Raw genomic sequence first — 17843 nt, 5'->3', positions numbered from 1 at the left:
TAGCTGGAGCATTTGTAAGACCGAAAGGCATAACAAGCCACTCAAACAATCCTTGTTTAGTTTTAAATGCAATTTTCCAAATGTCTTCTTCAACTATCCTAACTTGATGATAACCACTTCATAAATCTAACTTAGTGAAATACTTTGCATACCTCAACTGATCAAGCAAATCATCAATTCTTGGGAGTGGATAACGATTCTTTACCGTGATTTTATTCAGTGCATGGAAATCCACACACATGCGCCAAGTTCCATCCTTCTTTGGCACCAAGACAATGGGCGAACCACATGGCGGAGTAGATGGGTGTATGATACCTTTACTCAACAATTCTTGGAATTTCTTTTTGATTTCCAAACTCTCCATAATAGACATGTGATACATGCCAATGTTCGGAAGTGGAACATCTTGTTGCAACTAAATCTCATGCTAAATTCCCCTCTTGGGAGGTAACCCCTTTGGTTTCCGAAACATCTCACCATGCTTTCTTACCACATCAAAAAATTAGATTTCAATTTATCATCACAACCTTCAAAAGATTCATAATCAATATCATTCCTTTTCTTGATCATGAGAAGCACAAAATTTTTACTTGCATTTACTAGTCTCTTCATCTGCCCTGCATTAACCAAAGAAATGTTCAACTTTTTGCAATGGGCTCTCACTATGTACTCCACCCCATTCTTGAGAAATATGTATTTGTTGTCATGTCGATAAAATTCTACTTTTCTATCAGACAAATAAGGACTACCCAAAATGATTCCTGAGATGTCAATTGGAACTACATCTAACTCAACTTCATCAATGAACTTTTCAATAATGGAGAACTTGAATAAACACTTCCTTGTAACCTGTAAGTTTGCATTGTTTACTATCCAACCCAATGAATATGGCTTATGATGAAGTACAGTTTCAAGGTTTAGTTTTTTAACCAAGTCTTCTGAAATCAAGTTCGATTGTGACCCACTATCAAATAATGCATCAATCTTTGTATGATTTGAAATCACTCTAACATGAAACAACTCTATTTTTGACTCTTCATTTGGAGTGTTGTTTTGACTATGTGATGAACTAGTGCTTGCAATAGTTTCTTTTCCCTTGTTAACCATGGCTGAAATCTTGGTCTCATCACCGGAATCTGAACCAAGGTCATGTTGTGTGGTAATTGTCATCTTTTGTTTTCCCTTATTGTTTTGTTTCTTAGGCCTTAATTTGGGATGCAGTTTCCAACAATGGGCTTCATCATGCCCCTCTTTGGAACAATGTTTGCATGTGATTTTCTCCCCTTCTTTATTCACACTTGCATTCTTCTTTCCCTTCCATTTTCCACCCTTTTCTTTCTCCTTACCCTTGAATGGCTTCCTCTTACTACCCTCTTCTTGAATGTTCTTTCCTCTAGGTTCAAGGTGTGTGGCTTGCACAAATACCTCATCTAAATTGTTTAGATTAAACATAAGGATAATATGTTTCAAATAGGAATGTAAACCCCCAATATATTTCAGCAGTGTATCTTGAGAATTCAAATTCACTCCTAATAACAAAGCCCTTTTCCTAAACTCCTATGTATAATCTTGGACTATTTGGCCTTTAAGCTACCTAAAATTCTGCCAACTCATAATGGCTTTTTGCATATAGGCTAAAGGATAAAACTGTCTTTTAATTGCAAAAACAAATTCAACCCAAGTAATGGATATCTTACCATGGATTCTAATTTCCTCTTGAGTTTTTGTTTCCCACCAAACTAGTGCAACTCCTTCTAGCCTCAGTGAAGCCAACTGGATCTTTATGTCATCCTATTAATAAGTCTGAATTCTGCAGTATACCTCCAAATTTCGAATCCAATTGTACATGGGAAGTTCGAATTTTATGTCCAATTTTAGTAATGGAGTTTTTCCTTTTAGGGTTTTGGAATGAGTATCGGCAGTTTCAGTGGTGGTAGTGGAAGATGATGTTGTGTGAGATGATGGAGATGATTAGGAAGATGATTAGGATGGTGGAGATGGAGGTGGATTTCCACCATTCCCCTTGGAATCCTTCTTCTCATATTTTTTGTCCTCTGAGCTTCCTTCTCCATGTGGAGGTTTAGAACTCTCTCCAACTATTCTAGTGTTCCTCTCTTCATAGAGTAATTTAACCATTTCAGTCAAAGTATAGAAATATTCCTTGAATTTTTCCTCTTCTGAAGAGGGAACTTTAGGCTTTCTTTCTTCAGACATAATGGCTATGGATTAAAGCTCAGAAATTTGTACTGATTTTACCTCTTCAATCTCAATTGAAGGAAAAACTTGAGGAGTTTTAAGTGTAGCTGGAATTGGAACTTTGGATGTTGGAGATTGTGGCCTTGTGGCTCTCCTTCTTTTGGGAATTACCTCAGGAGTTGCAACCAATAGCTTCCCTTCTCCTTTCTGCAACTTTAACATTGTAAGCATCACAATTTTGCAACCATTAAAACCCTAATTGCACAAACTCAAGAAAACAAGAAATTCTATCTTTGCTCTGATACCAACTTGATCAATTTTTGTATGATAAGTTTTTCTGTGCTAATAACAATTACAGATTTATAAACATGTGCTTGCTTCTTTCTTTTTGTGTTGAGGTTTCCTTAGTTGTTGGTGCTTACAAACATGTAAATTTCCTTAAGTTAAACAAGACATTCATGAGAAAAATAGCTTCAAAAACTAATAATGAACAACAAACATGTACAATACAACAAACCATCAAAGGGACACAATAACACATTGTTTTGATGAAGGTTTTCACCCCTCCTGGGCTACATCTCCTTGGTCCAGCTTCCATGGCTTGGGCCTCTATATTAGCTCAATGTGGAAAAAATGTTGTTTACAAAGCTCTATGGCTCCTGATACCTGCACCAATGTGTCCAGAATGTCCAAATTAGCTAAGAACACCACTTTCTGAGCTCAATTTTGTCGAAAGTTTGTTAAGATATGCTGCATTCAATGTTTCCATAGGAAACCCCGCTAAATCTGGAGGAGACTCCAATTAGCACCACCAAAACTGGCAGTTCCGCCGAACTTGGCGCACCTCCAAAACCTCCACCAACTTAATCCGTCATTAATGCAGGTTTAATTAGTGCTAAATGGAATTAGGGGTGAGCTTAGCGTTGGCCCTAGCCCTTGGTTTCAGCTCTTGGTCGCATGGGGAGGGGGATGGCCTATAGGGCTAGCTCCCTCCACCTTGCGTCGGTAATTCCAGGCAATTTAATTATCACGCTTCCGCCTCTCATTTCAAGGTCTACAGTTGTGGCCCAACGGTGGGCAATGGTAGTTGGGTGTGGGAGGTTACAGTTCGACCCCGCCTCCACCCGTCCCATATAAGATTTTGCCGCACGTTTAAATTGGAGTTTTCCCGTCGATTTCGGATTGCTGCCAAGAAATATATAAATAATATATAAATAAAAACAATTTCAAATTCCACCTTAGGATAATTAGGCAATTTCACCTTCACACAACCAAACAGGCGAATTTGGAAGTGACACTTGTCATAACCTCATTGGGAAAAAAATTGAAGAAGATTCCCCTTGATGACTAGACTGCCATGTCATCATTCTGTCATATTCTGCAATTTTTTTAGTTGCTTAGGAAAACGAACAACATGCCTTTTCTCCTTATTCCGGACTCCATTTTTAGTGAAAAGAATTGCATTGCAATCATCTTGATGATACGGACGTGGTCATTTAGGTTTCGAGCTAATATGAGATCTTTGATTTTTGAGCTAAATACTGAGCACTTGATCAATAGTCATGTGCATAATGGCGATAACACTAATGACTACCATCTCTAGAATGGGTTTCTCTACGAGTTGGATAAGATATGTTTTCTTAAAGGTGATTGATTGTAGTTGATTAGAGAGGCTCACACCTCTAAGGTTGCAGAGAACTTTAGTGTAGGGAAGATAGAGGCGAACTTATAGAGGTATGTGTATTGTCCCAAGATGCAAGAGCAGGGAGCTAGGTTTATAAGAGGATGCATGTTTTGTTGTACCAGTAATTCTAGCAATATGAAATAAGGTTTATATCATCCTTTACCTATACCCACTCATTCTTGAGAAAAAACACATGGGGGCTTCACTGGGGAGAAATACCATATCATGTGCATTCATATTGGGGGATATATATTGAAGAAAAAATGAATTAATATATTGAGCATATAATAGGGGGAAAATGGTTTTTATATGTTGTGTATAAAAAATGGAGCTCAAAGTTAATGAAAAAATATAAAGGGATATAAAATATGTTAATGAAAAAATGGATACCTACAATATCTAGTGCAAGTAAGTGTTTTTTGAATTGGGAAGGTCTAATGGGTTCACATTGGTAGGGGGTTAAATAAAATGATTTTTAGAAGTCTTTTCTAATATGTAGTCAAATTAAGGGTATTGCTTAGTATGCCACGAATACACTTGCTATGTTAGAGGTTCATTGAGTGAAGCCCTTGTAGGAAAGCATTTCCATGGGATTTGTGGGAGGTTTACCAACAACTAGGAATGGACATGACTACTTGTTCATTGTAGTTGACATGTTCAACAAGATGTGTGTTCTGATGCCTTGTAAAAAGATCATCAGAGGGATCAAAGAAACAAACTTGTTCTTTGGATAGGTTTGGGTGCACTTTGGGATACATAGGAGCATCATTTCATACAGGGAAAATATATTTCTCAATGATAGGTACAAGAGACACTGCAAAAGTCACAGGAGAAATATAAGGCCATGCATGATCAACATAGAATCGAGCAATCATTCAAGGTAGGAGGTAGATTATGACTATAGTTGAATAAGGAGAGGCTATAGGGTCCTAGAAAGAAAATCAAGGCTCTGTAGTATGGTGCCTTCTAGATACTAGAAAGGTGAGTGATAACTCCTATCAACTTAGTTTACCACCATACATGTGCATTTACTCAATTGTAAATGTAGAGAATATGAAACTCTATGAGTCTTCCATGCTAGATTAGGAAGAGGAACAGATCCTACCTTCTATGAAGGATTTGGCACCAGATGCTTAGGGAGAGTTGACATAATATATAATTTTCCAGAAGAGGTCTAGAACTACAAGACAGGGGCAACATGAACTTTGGCAGATTAGGTTGAAAGGTTGAATTCTAGGAAAAGCTAAATGGTACACCTAAGAGAGGGTGGAGTAAAATTTCCTCACCTCATTCAGTAGAATATTTTGGGGACCCAAAGCCTCCCAAAATGGGGATGTGAAATCTAGATTATATCATTATATTGTTTTTCATCCATCTCGATGCTTTCACAGTGGAAAAATTGGAGGAATCAACTCACAGTACCATTTTTACTGAAGGGACCCAGTTTGGCAAAATAGAGTTTGAAACCTTCCAAGAGAATTTTGAGGCATTAAATGATGTTTTTTGGGGGTAAAAATTTGTCTCTTTTGCAATTTTTTTTTTTTTCCTATTCTACACATAAATATATTTCCAATGACGCAAGAATCACGTCAATTAGAGTTTGTATGCGAAAGTTATGCCATTCAATAGTTGACCTTGCTGTTTTCACCACCATAATTCGAGAGGATGCCACTTCAACCTCATTATTTACGAAAAAAGAGCTAACCACGTCATTATGATGAAGAAGAATCTATAAGAGTCTATATTATAACTCTGATTAAGAGTTGAGGGAGTCAAACTTAACCACTTGTAGGCTATTAGGCTGTATTATAACTGAGCCACTAGGAGGAAAAATTGTCCTATTCTTTCGAGTGCATTTGTTCCATAACTGAGAAAAAATTAGCTAAGAGGGATAGGAGATATAACACACAAAGATGATTTATGCATTGTAGTAGCCCATGGAGCATATGCCATACTTCTTTGTACTCACATTCATTTTCTATTCAGAGAAAGAGAGCAGAGCATCCTCACCTTCTACCTGTGTTTTTATCCCAAAAGGGTTTCCCAAGTAATATCTTGTGTCAAACATGTTTGTGATATTTTTATTTTGTTGTTCTCTATTTTTTGCATAATTTTAATTCGCATACATACACTATTAACGATAATCTACAATTCCGTAAATAAAAAATAATTAAAAGAATAGTATAATATCTTAGATTTTAAATATAATTTTATTAGATACGTTGTGATGAATTGTCTAGTGGAATATCCATGATAATTTATGGATCATCATTTCAAGGAAACACTAGTAGGTGTCTCTACCTAGTTGGACAAAAAAAATTTCTTGGGCCAAAATATTAGAGCCTCATGACTATAGAAGCAATACCAACAAGAGATGATACAATTCAATGAATTTAATAGCATGCCTGGTGTATTCTCATCCTGGAAGTCCTTGAAAGAGTCCTAATGTTGTCCTTCTCGTGCAATGACGCTCAGGCCCACAACATCTACCCTCGTGATCGTGAGAAAGTTGCAGAGTAGTTAGCTGACAATAAAGAGGGGAAGTTGGAAGGCTAGACTAGGAGGGCCTAGACCTTCCTTCATAGGAGTGCCAAAATCCAAATGTTGGGAAGGAAAAATCCCACTAACAACCTAGTGATCAAACAAAGGCTCCAAAAAGAAACTGCAACAATCCCAAGAAGATGCGGAGGTTGTGGGAATTTCCATATTAACTCGTCGGTTCGTCATAACTAATAACATGTGTAATTGCATGGGAGAAGTTGGCCACACCATCCCCCTCTTTAATGCCCAGGGAGGCAGCGGGGCGGTGGGCCTTTTTGCCTCCCTTCATATGCACATTTTCCAACACCCCTATTGAGGTATTATAATATTAATTATTAATTAACCATGGAGAAATATTTATATTATATATAATATTATTAAAAATAATATTAAAAAAATATTATAGTGTTTAAAAATAAAATAAAATATAATATTTAACATAATACTATATAATATTATGTTTAATATTACATAACATTATATAACATTGAACATTATTAACAATATAGGAAGTGAAAGTAAGGATTTTACACAAGGTAAAAGAAATTGGATTTAGAATGCCATGAAAGTCTCAAAATTAGATAAAAAACAAGATACCAAAAATTATTCAATTTTTTACCAAATTAAATGGGTAAAGGCATAGGTAAGGTCCTAACTCAAGTTTAGATTACTTTGACATTAATATTTTGTTTTTTTATTGAAATATATGCATTGATTCAAAGTAGATGTTTATTTCTAATGCTATTTTATTGATTACACTAAATGCATTATTTTTAGTATAGATGTTGATTTCTAATCATATTTGATTGTTTACACTAGATGCATTGATTTTCAACATAGATGTTAATTTCTAATTTGTGTAAATAGATGGATGATGTGCATTTCTTTCAAAATAATTAGATTTATAGTGTGCATTGATTTTAATATACACAGAGCAATTATTATGACTTGCATTGATTTTTGTTTACAATAACATATAAAAAAATGAACCACAAAGATGATATCAAAGATAATATCAGAGAGCCTATTGAAAAAGAAGGGAACAAAAAATGAAAACTGAAAAGTGTCAAGAGAAAAGAATACAATAAAATGCACAACAAATAGGAAATCAACAAAAAAAGGCAGAGAGAACGACAACTGAAAAGTATTAAAAATAAAGGAAACGAAACATTGAACAACAAAGAACATATCGACAAAGAAAACAATACTCAATCAACTCATACATAAAACAAGATGCATAGGGAAATCTTGTGAGAAAATGATATTTAAAGCATATCTATGCCCAAGCTATATTAATTTTAGTGTAGACTTTAATTTCTAATTCTATTTCATTAATTGTAATAGATGCATTGGTTTCAATGTAGATGTTGATTTCTAATCCTATTTGATTGTTTAAAGTAGATGCATTGATTTCAATGTAGATGTTAATTCATGATTTGATGAAAATAGATGGATGATATGCATTGGTTTCAAAGTAATTAGATTAATAGTGTGCATTGAATTTGATGTATGCATAAAGTAATTATTGATGACATGCATTGATTTATAGTGGTTCAAGAGAAAATCAATAACAAAGAGCATATCAAATATATTATTGACAAAGAAGGGCACAACAAATGACATTGAAGAGTGTCAAGAGCAAAGAATACAAGAAAATGCACAATGAAGGGGAAATCAACAAAAAGCACAAAGGAAATGACAAATGAAGAGCATGAAGAATAGAGGAAATGGAAAGTTGAAAAACAAAGAGCATATCGAGAAATAAAACAATATTCAACCAATTTAAACATATTACAAGGTGCAAAATAAAATATTGTGAAGAAAATATGTTTAAAGTTATTGACACTCTATGTTCTCAACGTTGGACCTTCGATAAGGAAATTCATCTTTCTCTTCAACATCTCAAGCACATTGAGCCCATATTTGTATTAAATACCTATATTAAAATGATCATATTAATATTAAACATATTTAAAATGATCAGATTAATCATATGTTCGATAAAGAGAGAATTTAGAAATAATGAGTGATGGACAAGGGAAGGTTGAAGGAAGAATAAAAGTAGAGAAAAAAGAGTGTATTGAAGATCATATCAAATATAATATTGACAAAAAAAGGCATAATACATAACAATTGAAGAGCGTAAAGAACAAAATATAATTATAAATGAATAACAAAGATCAAGTTGACTGAGAAAGACACAAGAGATGATAACTAATGAGTGTCAACAACAAAGGGAGAAACAAAGAGTAGATTAACAAAAACAACAAAAAAAAATGACAACTAAAATATAACTATACCAAATGAAAGAAAAAATTTGAACAACAAATAACATATCAAAAAGAACATGAAAGAGAATATCAACGAAACACGGCACAACAAATGGCAACAAAAAAGTGTCAAGAGTAAAGAATACAAGAAAATGTACAATGAAGAGGAAATTGAAAAAAAAGTGTAGAGGCGATGACAATTGAAGAGCATGAAGAACAAAATAAAAGGCACAACAAATGGCAACAAAAGAGTGTCAAGAGTAAAGAATACAAGAAAATGTACAATGAAGAGGAAATTGAAAAAAAAATGTAGAGGCGATGACAATTGAAGAGCATGAAGAACAAAATAAATGAATAGTTGAACAACAAAGAGCATATTGACAGAAAAACAATATTCAATCAACTTAGATATAATACAAGATGCAAATGGAAATCCTAAAAAAAGAAGATTTTTAAAAGATATCCATGCCGAAGCTCAACCTGTAATTCCCGCTGATATGAATATTGCACACCGAAAATTTCATGATATTGGATTCATATATTAGCTCAAGTTCAAATGTGCCATGTGTGTGAGAAGTCATATGTTGGAATTCAAGTATTTAATACAAATACAAGTCCAATCCACATGAGATATATAAGTGAAAAAACTCATCACAATTTTTTTGCTGATAACCATATGAATATGGGAAAACAACCTTGGGTTGTTGGAATGCTCACATAAGTTGAAGAGATGTTGACTTAAAAAGAGGTGCACATCCTTAACATATTTAAAATGATCAGATTAATTATATGTTCAACAAATTTTGTGTAGCCACACATGATCGAAACCAACCTAGATCCATCTTAACTCGAGATCCATCAAGTGCCTAATGAGATCAAATCTCTTGAGGTGCAAGACTTGAGAGGTGTAAACATTTTCTCAAGTTTTTCCACCAAAAAAGAGGTTTGTGTCTCGAGAGATTGATCCCTCATTGTGCTTGATAGATTTGAAGTTAAGATGGATCTAGGCTAGTATATCTATCTATTTATATACATCGTCAATACTATATATGTCACATTAAAAAAATTATAAAACATATTAAAGAAAAATACCACATATATATAGCTATATGTATATTAAAGTTATATATATATATATATATATATATATATATATATATATATATATATATAAGAATGAGCATAAATCCATCTTAACTTCAAAGTTACAAATCATCGAGAGGAATCGAATCTTTCCATCTTAATTATAGGTCTACCAAATGTCGAGAGGAATCAAATTACCCTAGGCAAACTGTTCCTCAAGTTTTACACTAAAAAAAGTTTACATTTTGAGAAATTTGATCCCTATCAACAATAAATAAATCTAGACTTAAAATAGAACTATGTTGATGTAACAAACTTTAAAATAATCCAACTTAGATTTTTTTTTAATTCCAAACTCCAGTCTTTCATCACTGGAAAAATTGCATCTTGATTTCTTTTTATTCATTGAAATGCTTAAGAAAACTAAAATGCTTTATAGAGCATCTGATATATTTTGTTGCACCGAGAGGCACTCGACAACTTAGTATGGGGAGATGTGCAGGCATTAGATGTTAGATGTGTAGGCATTAGATGTTAAATGTGTAGAGGTTTAATATGCCAATATTTTTTTAAATATCGATTCATAAGTATATATGTTATGCTATGTAATGTAAACATTTCGACTTATCAAATTACATTAAAAAATAAAATAAAAAAATTAATAACTATTAATTAAAATAAAATTTAGATAAAATAATAATTTTAGGGATGAAGGTTTTTGGGCTCTAGGTTTTCACAATCGATGCACATGAGTTTTGTCCATGATATTCTTCTATAACGGTCAAATTACATAAAAAATTAAAATTCAAATAAAATTCTAAACAAATAAAATAAAATAAAATAAAACAATAATTAATTATTAATGACTAAAATAAAATTGAAATAAAATAATTTTTTTGTGGATGAGGTTTTTGGGCTCCTGATTTTAAAACCCATGGTTTTGTTCATGGTATTCTTCTCTTATGGTCAAATTATATTTTAAAAAATGAAATTTAAATAAAATGTTAAAAATAAAAAAATTAATTAATAATTATAACAACATTGAGATAAAATAGTAAATTTATGGAGGGAGGTTTTTGACCTCCATGTTTTCATAACCCATGGTTTTGTCTATGATATTCTTCTCTAGTGTAGCTAATTTAAAAATTTTCTTCGCTAATATGAGAAATTCATTGAAACAAAAACTTTTAGAGAGATCAAAGTAAATCTTAATTTCCACCACAAATATACCCTGAGCAATTTTCATATCTGATTTGGCAAAAAATACTCTTAATAAAAGCAGACTTAATTTTCATGTTCTGTAAATAAAACTTGTACGTTATTCATTTTATTTTATATGCTTAAAATTTTACTCTAAGTGTGAAGATAAATGTGAGCATGAAAAAGAAAAATCTGGTACATTTAGTCAAATATTTAATTTATATTTTTTTTGTCTAGATTAAAATGTATTGGAGTTGCTCAATTTAGACTATGTCAACCATTGATTTTAACTTTGCATGAAAATTCAATGAAATATGTATAACTACTTAGTTTAGATACAATTGTTAATGAATTTTATTTAGGTGATCGAATGATAATATTAAAAATAAAATTAAACTAGGGATAGGTAATATTTTTGTCTCTTGCAAAGACAGAAGTATATATTCTTATTGGGTTTCCAGTGTAACAAAGGAGTTTATTGGGTTACACAGTGTAACAACCTTACGAGCTTCAAGTAGATTGTCTTAACTACAGATCTTATATGTTAAACCAGAGTAAACCCATGTTAACTCCAAATTTATCAAATGCTGAAAGATCAAATCTCTTGAAATTTAAACCTTTCTTCAAATTTCACACTCAATTTTTTTTTACAGAACCACATATTTGATCCCTAAACTTATTTGATCCCTAAACTTAATAAATATGGACCTAAAACGACTTTATTTGATCCCTAAACTTAATAAATATGGACCTAAAACGACTTTAGGCTTGTTAGTGACAAATTCCCACAGCATTACATAAGAAAGCATGAATGAGACAATGCAAATGGGGGTAGTCCCTCCCAGGGCAAAGATGTGCATTGTTTCCATGCTTGAATGCCACTGGGGTTGTGATTTTGCTCACTTCCATTTATCTATACCGCAGTACTGCAGTCCTGGAATCTTACATGGGAGGTTGGAATCCTGACTTTGCTCACTTCCATTAACCTATACCGCACCGCAGTGCTGCAGTGCAGGACTCTGATATGGAGGGTTGGAATCTTGTTCGTCTTTCAACGAAGACGCTTCTAACAAAATTACCAACAAAGAACAGTTATATACACATTACTTCTGCATTGCACTTTCATCATGTAACTCAACCAAACATTACTACTGGTGAACCCAATAGCCATTATCCTATCTCCTATACTTCTCTGTTTCAGGCCTGCAACGACGTTAAACAACTCCGCCAAATCCATGCCCATCTGCTTACATTGGGACTGGACCAAGATATCTACTTACTACCCAAACTCGTCTCTAAGTATACTATCTATGGCAATATGGACGATGCAAGCCTACTGTTTGATAAATCGATGAAACCCAACATTTTCCTATGGACCGCTATAATTAGCGGATGTATTAGGAATGGACTCTGCGAGCAAGCTCTTGCTCTCTATCGCCAAATGCAGGAGCAAGGCATCGAGCCTGACAGTTTCATTTTCAGCTCTGTAGTCAAGGCATGTGCCGACTTATCAGTTCTCAAGGAGGGTATAGATGTTCACGTCGATATAGTTAGACTGGGGTTTGAGTCAGATATTGTTGTGAGTACTGCCCTTGTAGCCATGTATGCCAAGTGTGGAGTTTTAGGGATTGCACGTGAAGTGTTTGACAAAATGTCTGAACGAAACCTGGTTTCCTGGAGTGCGATGATCGCTGGTTATTCTCAGAAGGGTTATGCTGGTGAAGCTTTGAAGCTTTTTAATGGAATGAGAATGCAAGGGTTCGAGCCTGACTTGGTTATCATGGTGAGTGTTCTCCCTGCTTTCTCATCTTTATCAGATCTTCAACAAGGAAAATGTATTCATGCTTATGTTATAAGAAGTGGGTTTGAGTCCGATTTTGCTGTGAGTACTACCCTCATAGATATGTATTCAAAATGCGGGAGTGTAGGTTTTGCACGCCAGCTGTTTGACAAAATGTGTAAAGGGAACGTTGGATTGTGGAATGCCATGATCACTGGTTATACGCAGAATGGATACGCTAATGAAGCCCTGGGACTCTTCAATGAAATGCAAGTGGAATGCGTGGAGCCTGATTTGGTTACGATGGTGAGCATTGTTCCGGTGTGTGCCAATTTATCATCTATGCAGCTAGGTAAGTGGATTCACAGTTACATAATTGTAAATGGATTTGAGTTGGATGTTATGTTGGGTACTGCTCTCATAGATATGTATGCAAAATGCGGAAGTGTAGACAGTGCATGGCAATTGTTTGCTAGAATGTCTCAGAGAAATGTGGTATCATGGAACGCTATGATTGCTGGATATGCCCAGAATGGGCACGCCAATGAAGCCTTGGCACTCTTCATTGAAATGCAACTACAAAATTTAAAGCCTGATTTGATCACCATGGTGAATTCTCTACCTGCGTGTGCCTTTTTATCAGCTCTGCAACAAGGTAAGCGAATGCATGGCTACATAATCAGAAGTAATTTTGATTCAGACATTGTTGTATGCAATTCTTTAATTGACATGTATGCCAAGTGTGGGACCTTAGAGTTTGCACGCCAGTTATTTGACAACATGTATGAGAGAACTGTGGTTTCCTGGAACACGATGATTGGTGGGTATGGAATGCATGGACACGGGGACGATGCTCTTGCACTTTTTGTGAAAATGGACCAGGAAGGCATGAAGCCTGACCGTGTAACCTTTATTTCTGTTTTGTCTGCGTGCAGTCATGCGGGTTTGGTGAATGATGGCTGGCAGTGCTTTACTCATATGGTTGAAGATTGTTCCATTACACCGAGCATGGAACACTATGCATGCATGGTTGACCTTCTTGGGCGCTCTGGGCTGCTCCAGGAAGCTTATGACTTTATTCAGAAGATGCCTTTTAAGCCTAATGCTGTTGTGTGGGGTAGCTTGCTTGGTGCCTGTAAGATTCATGGCAATATTTTGCTTGGAGAATATGCAATGAATTGTATTTTGGAATTGGTACCAGAAAATGCTTCACATTATGTACTGCTGTCAAACATTTACGCTGTGGCTGGCAGGTGGGATGTTGTTGCAAAATTGAGAAATATTATGAAAGTCAAGGGATTGAAGAAGACTCCAGGATGCAGTTGGATTGAGGTAAATAATAAGGTTCATTCCTTCTTTGCAACAGAAGGTGAAAGTGAAAGTATTTTGTAGTTCACTAATTGCAGAAGAATACGTTGATTATGAATTGTTTTAGCTGGGCGTGGATTCAAATTGACGGGAGGAACAATAACAATGAGTATTGCCACCCGAGACAATTAAAGGAAAGGAAAATTTCTCAGATTCCTCTCTCAATCAGCAAATATAAGCAAGGCGAGCAACCATTGCTGGGCAACTGGAGGAAGCGGATTATTTGCCTAGCACAAGGGTTGGTCGGCTTTAATAGGAGGAGATTGTCAAGGAAACTGTGCTCTGAGCAAGTAGCCACTTCTCTGGGTTTTCAACACAATACTGGAACATCATCTCTATTTTGAAGAACACTGTTGTATTTTTAGGTGGAGAAATATAGGCTAATTGGAGTAAGTGAAGCATGGTTTGAATACCAATCAATTTTTTCATATTACCTGTCACTTCAGACAATTAAAAGAAAAGGGAAATTTCTCAGATTCTTATCTCAATCAGAAAATATAAGCAAGGCCAGCAACCATTGCTGGGCAACTGGATGAAGCAGATTTTTGCCTAGCACAAAGGTTGTTCCACATAATGTGAGGAGCTTGTCAAGGACTCTGTGCTCTGAGCATGTAGCCATTCCTTTGGGCTTTCGGCACAAGACTGGAACATCTATCTCTGTCTTGAGGAACGTTGTATTTTTAGGTGGAAAAAAGGAGGCTAATTGGAATAAGTGAAACATAGTTTGAATGCCGGTCAAATTATTCATATTACCTGTCTTCGGTTAATCGAAAGGTAGATATTTTTGTTACTCAAGAGCTCATGCATTCTGGTCTAGGATAGATGAATCACTTCATTCTATGATTGGAGTGCTCAAGTTATTTTGGCAGATTCATATTAATGTCTCAACATTCTTCTAAAACATCCAGTAGGGTGGTTTGGAAATAAGGAAAAAAAATTCTTTGTTGATAATCTGGCAGAGTGCTTATAGCTTGCTGCTGTTCCAAGCTGATTGCAGCTGATCACTTGAATTAAGAGTCTTAAGAGATTTATGGATATTTGTTGAGCTAAATATGTGACCTGTGATATGCTTTTAATCAGCCTATTTTTAGTTCATAGTTCACATAAATCAGATGTCAAAATTTATAGGTTCTTTAAAAATTTACACAGATAAAACCAAAGTAACAAATACTAACATTTCCCTCTTTCTAGAGATTTCTTGAAGCTGCATAGAGAAGCTTTGAAGGGGTTGCAATTACCACATCTGATCTAGAAGCTGCCATAGATATTCCACTGAACAGTTTGTCATGATAGATCTAGACTATTACTGCAATATAGTAAGTCTATAGTTACACTCAACTGGAGGGGGCGGTTTTCTTATATTTTGTGCAAATTAAACACATATTCATGAAATAAAAGCATTCAACACATCACAATACTATTAAGCACTGGCTTTTACCCCAGAGAAACCTGTATTTGGAAAAACTCCAGCAAAATGGACTATGCCTTTCTTTTTAATAAAATGGAGAAATTACAATGCAGATTATTGAGGATGCACAAACTTACAGTGGAGCTGTGAGACACTATGGTTTTCAATGATATGTAATGTCTTAGGGTAGTTTTTCGTCCCAGGGTTTTTTTATTCAAGCTAGGGTTTCCAACAGAAGAACAACAGAAATTCATTCATTTATACAGCAACAGATATTCCTTCATATAATATGAAAGTCATTCAACATCAATAGGAGATGTGCATGAATAATTCAATCAACAGCAATATGGTATTCCCCAAATCCACAATAGATAGGACTGACTCTCCAATAAACCAGGAATGTACACAGCCAATACCTCACCAATACAATAACTGTCTGTAAATGTAAATAAACCAGATTCACTTTTGAACTAATTTAACTGAGTTCTACCACATATATTATTTCCTACCCTTCAGCACAGAACCTGGACTGTCCTATCTTACTTTGCTTGTCTGAGAGAGTGATCTCAGTAGGCTCGGCTACCTTTCTTGTGTACCCGCAGGTTAGATATGTGGATTCTGTCCTGGAAACAACTCACAATTAGGCTTGTTCACTTCTGTTGGAGCTCGGAAATGCCTCTGTAATAGTTCGTAGCCCTAGGAGGGGATGAATACCAAATCCTACTCCTGTAACAGTCCTATCCTCAACTCATTGCCCTTGCTGCCTCAGAATGCTGTCCTCCTGTGATAGTCTGCAGCGCTAGGGGGGTCTAAATCCTAGACGTCTGCTACTAGACAATGCGATCTTCCAATCTTGTCTCCACTTTTGCAGAAAAATTCCAACCTGTGCCACAACCATTACACCCTTGGCTGGAAATGCCATCGAATTTGCTTAACCAGATGGAGGCCAAATTCCGTGACTTGCCAGACAAGTTATAACAAAAGATGAATGGAAAAGATAACTTACTAGGGTGGAATCTTTCACCACCGAAATTAGTAGAGGAAAAGGGGTCTTGAAACCCTCAAAGCCACAATTCAAGAAAAAAATATATTTGATCCAAATAGAGGATGCAAAAATGATTCCAACTCTCCTCTATTTATAGATTCCCCCATGGGGTTTCTCAAATGTGAGGGGTTGCAATGTAACACCCAATTTTGGGTTTTTTTGCACTAGCTGACCCAAAATTTGCCCAATGTTGCCCCAAACATTGAAGAATTGGGTTTTCCACTTTTATCAAGACTATAGCCTACGGGGTTGGATACATTACTCTGTCCTTCTTTGGCCATTTAATTGGAAGAAGACATTATGGTCCCCCCCTTCCTGAAATCGCTTGCCCTCAAGCAATTGCAAATTCAGATGTTGTAAAATTCACTCTCCTTCCCATGTTGCATCTTCTTCTAGAAGGTTTTTCCATCTAATGTGAAATCAATCTGCCCCTCAGTCTCTTTTCTCTTATTGCCATGTTTGTTTTCAGAATTCGCTCCAGTTATCCTTCTATATCCAAAAGGGGCAACTCGATAGAAGTAGTGACTTGCTGCCCGATGACCTTTTTGAGACATGTTACATGGAAGACATTGTGAATTCCACTTTCACTTGGTAGGTCTAACTCATAAGCTACCTTGCCAACCCGTCGGAGAACTTTGTAAGGTCCATAAAATCTCAACTTCAACTTTTCTACACCACTTTTCTTGAGTGTTGATTCTCTATATGGCTGTAATATCAAGAAAATGATGATTCCTGCCTCAAGGCTGCGTTTTGTTTGATCCCATAGTGCTTTGAATGGCGTCATCATAATAGACAAATGATAAGTGGTGTTGTAACAATGCTCTCCAAGGTACAACTACTTGATCCATGCCTTTTGTTGACTAGTCACGTAGTTATGTAAGTACCCCTCAATCCATTTATTCACAATCTATGTCTGGCCATTTGTTTGAGGGTGGTAGCTAGTGTTAGGGGCCAATTCTGTTCCCACTATCTTGAAGAGTTCTTGCCAAAATGCACTAATGAATTTTCCATCCTGATCATTGACTATTTTTGGGTAGTCAATGGAGTCAAAATATTTCCTTGAAACACAGTTCTGCTCCCTGTTTGTCTGAATAATCGGTTGGAAATGCAAATAAGTGCCCAAATTTTGTCAACTTATCAACCACAGTGTAGATGCAATCCTTGCCTTGTGCTTTGGGTAGTCTGGTGATGAAGTCCATTGAGATGATTTCCCATTTTTGTTCCAGAATTGGTAAGGGTTCGAGTAAATTTGCGAGATGTATATGCGT

The 17843-nt window shown here is 35.4% G+C and overlaps 1 protein-coding gene and 1 pseudogene across 5 annotated transcripts; both read left to right on the top strand.

The window, feature by feature from the left end:
• Positions 1 to 12292: 12292 nt before the first annotated feature.
• LOC149141203 (pentatricopeptide repeat-containing protein At3g12770 pseudogene) lies at positions 12293 to 12843 on the top strand (annotated as a pseudogene).
• Positions 12620 to 15073, top strand: LOC149141202 (pentatricopeptide repeat-containing protein DOT4, chloroplastic-like). 5 transcript variants are annotated; one of them, XR_016264062.1, is made up of 3 exons: positions 12764 to 13889; positions 14008 to 14086; positions 14190 to 15073. XR_016264062.1 is itself a non-coding variant. In XM_089446586.1 (2 exons), exon 2 carries the CDS (start codon positions 12929 to 12931, stop codon positions 14144 to 14146), a length of 1218 nt encoding a protein of 405 aa, XP_089302712.1. In that variant the 5' UTR covers positions 12620 to 12757; positions 12903 to 12928; the 3' UTR covers positions 14147 to 14871. The 5 variants fall into 5 exon arrangements, 4 of the variants coding, with proteins under 4 accessions (XP_089302712.1, XP_089302714.1, XP_089302715.1 ...); XM_089446586.1 differs by adding an exon at positions 12620 to 12757 and having other exon boundaries at positions 12903 to 14871; XM_089446588.1 differs by having other exon boundaries at positions 12764 to 13106; positions 13206 to 15073.
• The last annotated feature ends 2770 nt before the right edge of the window (positions 15074 to 17843 follow it).

The sequence above is a fragment of the Pinus tabuliformis genome, chromosome X (assembly GCF_031772625.1).
Source record: "Pinus tabuliformis cultivar Carrire ecotype Pingquan chromosome X, CPIR1, whole genome shotgun sequence".
NCBI classification, from domain to species: Eukaryota; Viridiplantae; Streptophyta; class Pinopsida; order Pinales; family Pinaceae; genus Pinus; species Pinus tabuliformis.
The sequence above is the reverse complement of the archived record's forward strand: the minus strand, read 5'-3'. Positions and strand labels throughout refer to the sequence as shown.

Bases quoted from the DNA above. Each gene is read 5' to 3' on its own strand.
- LOC149141202 (XM_089446585.1), top strand. From the start codon at position 12,878: ATGTATTCAAAATGCGGGAGTGTAGGTTTTGCACGCCAGCTGTTTGAC. The intron at 14,087-14,189 runs GTAAATAATAAG...GAATTGTTTTAG, and splicing joins CAGGATGCAGTTGGATTGAG to CTGGGCGTGGATTCAAATTG.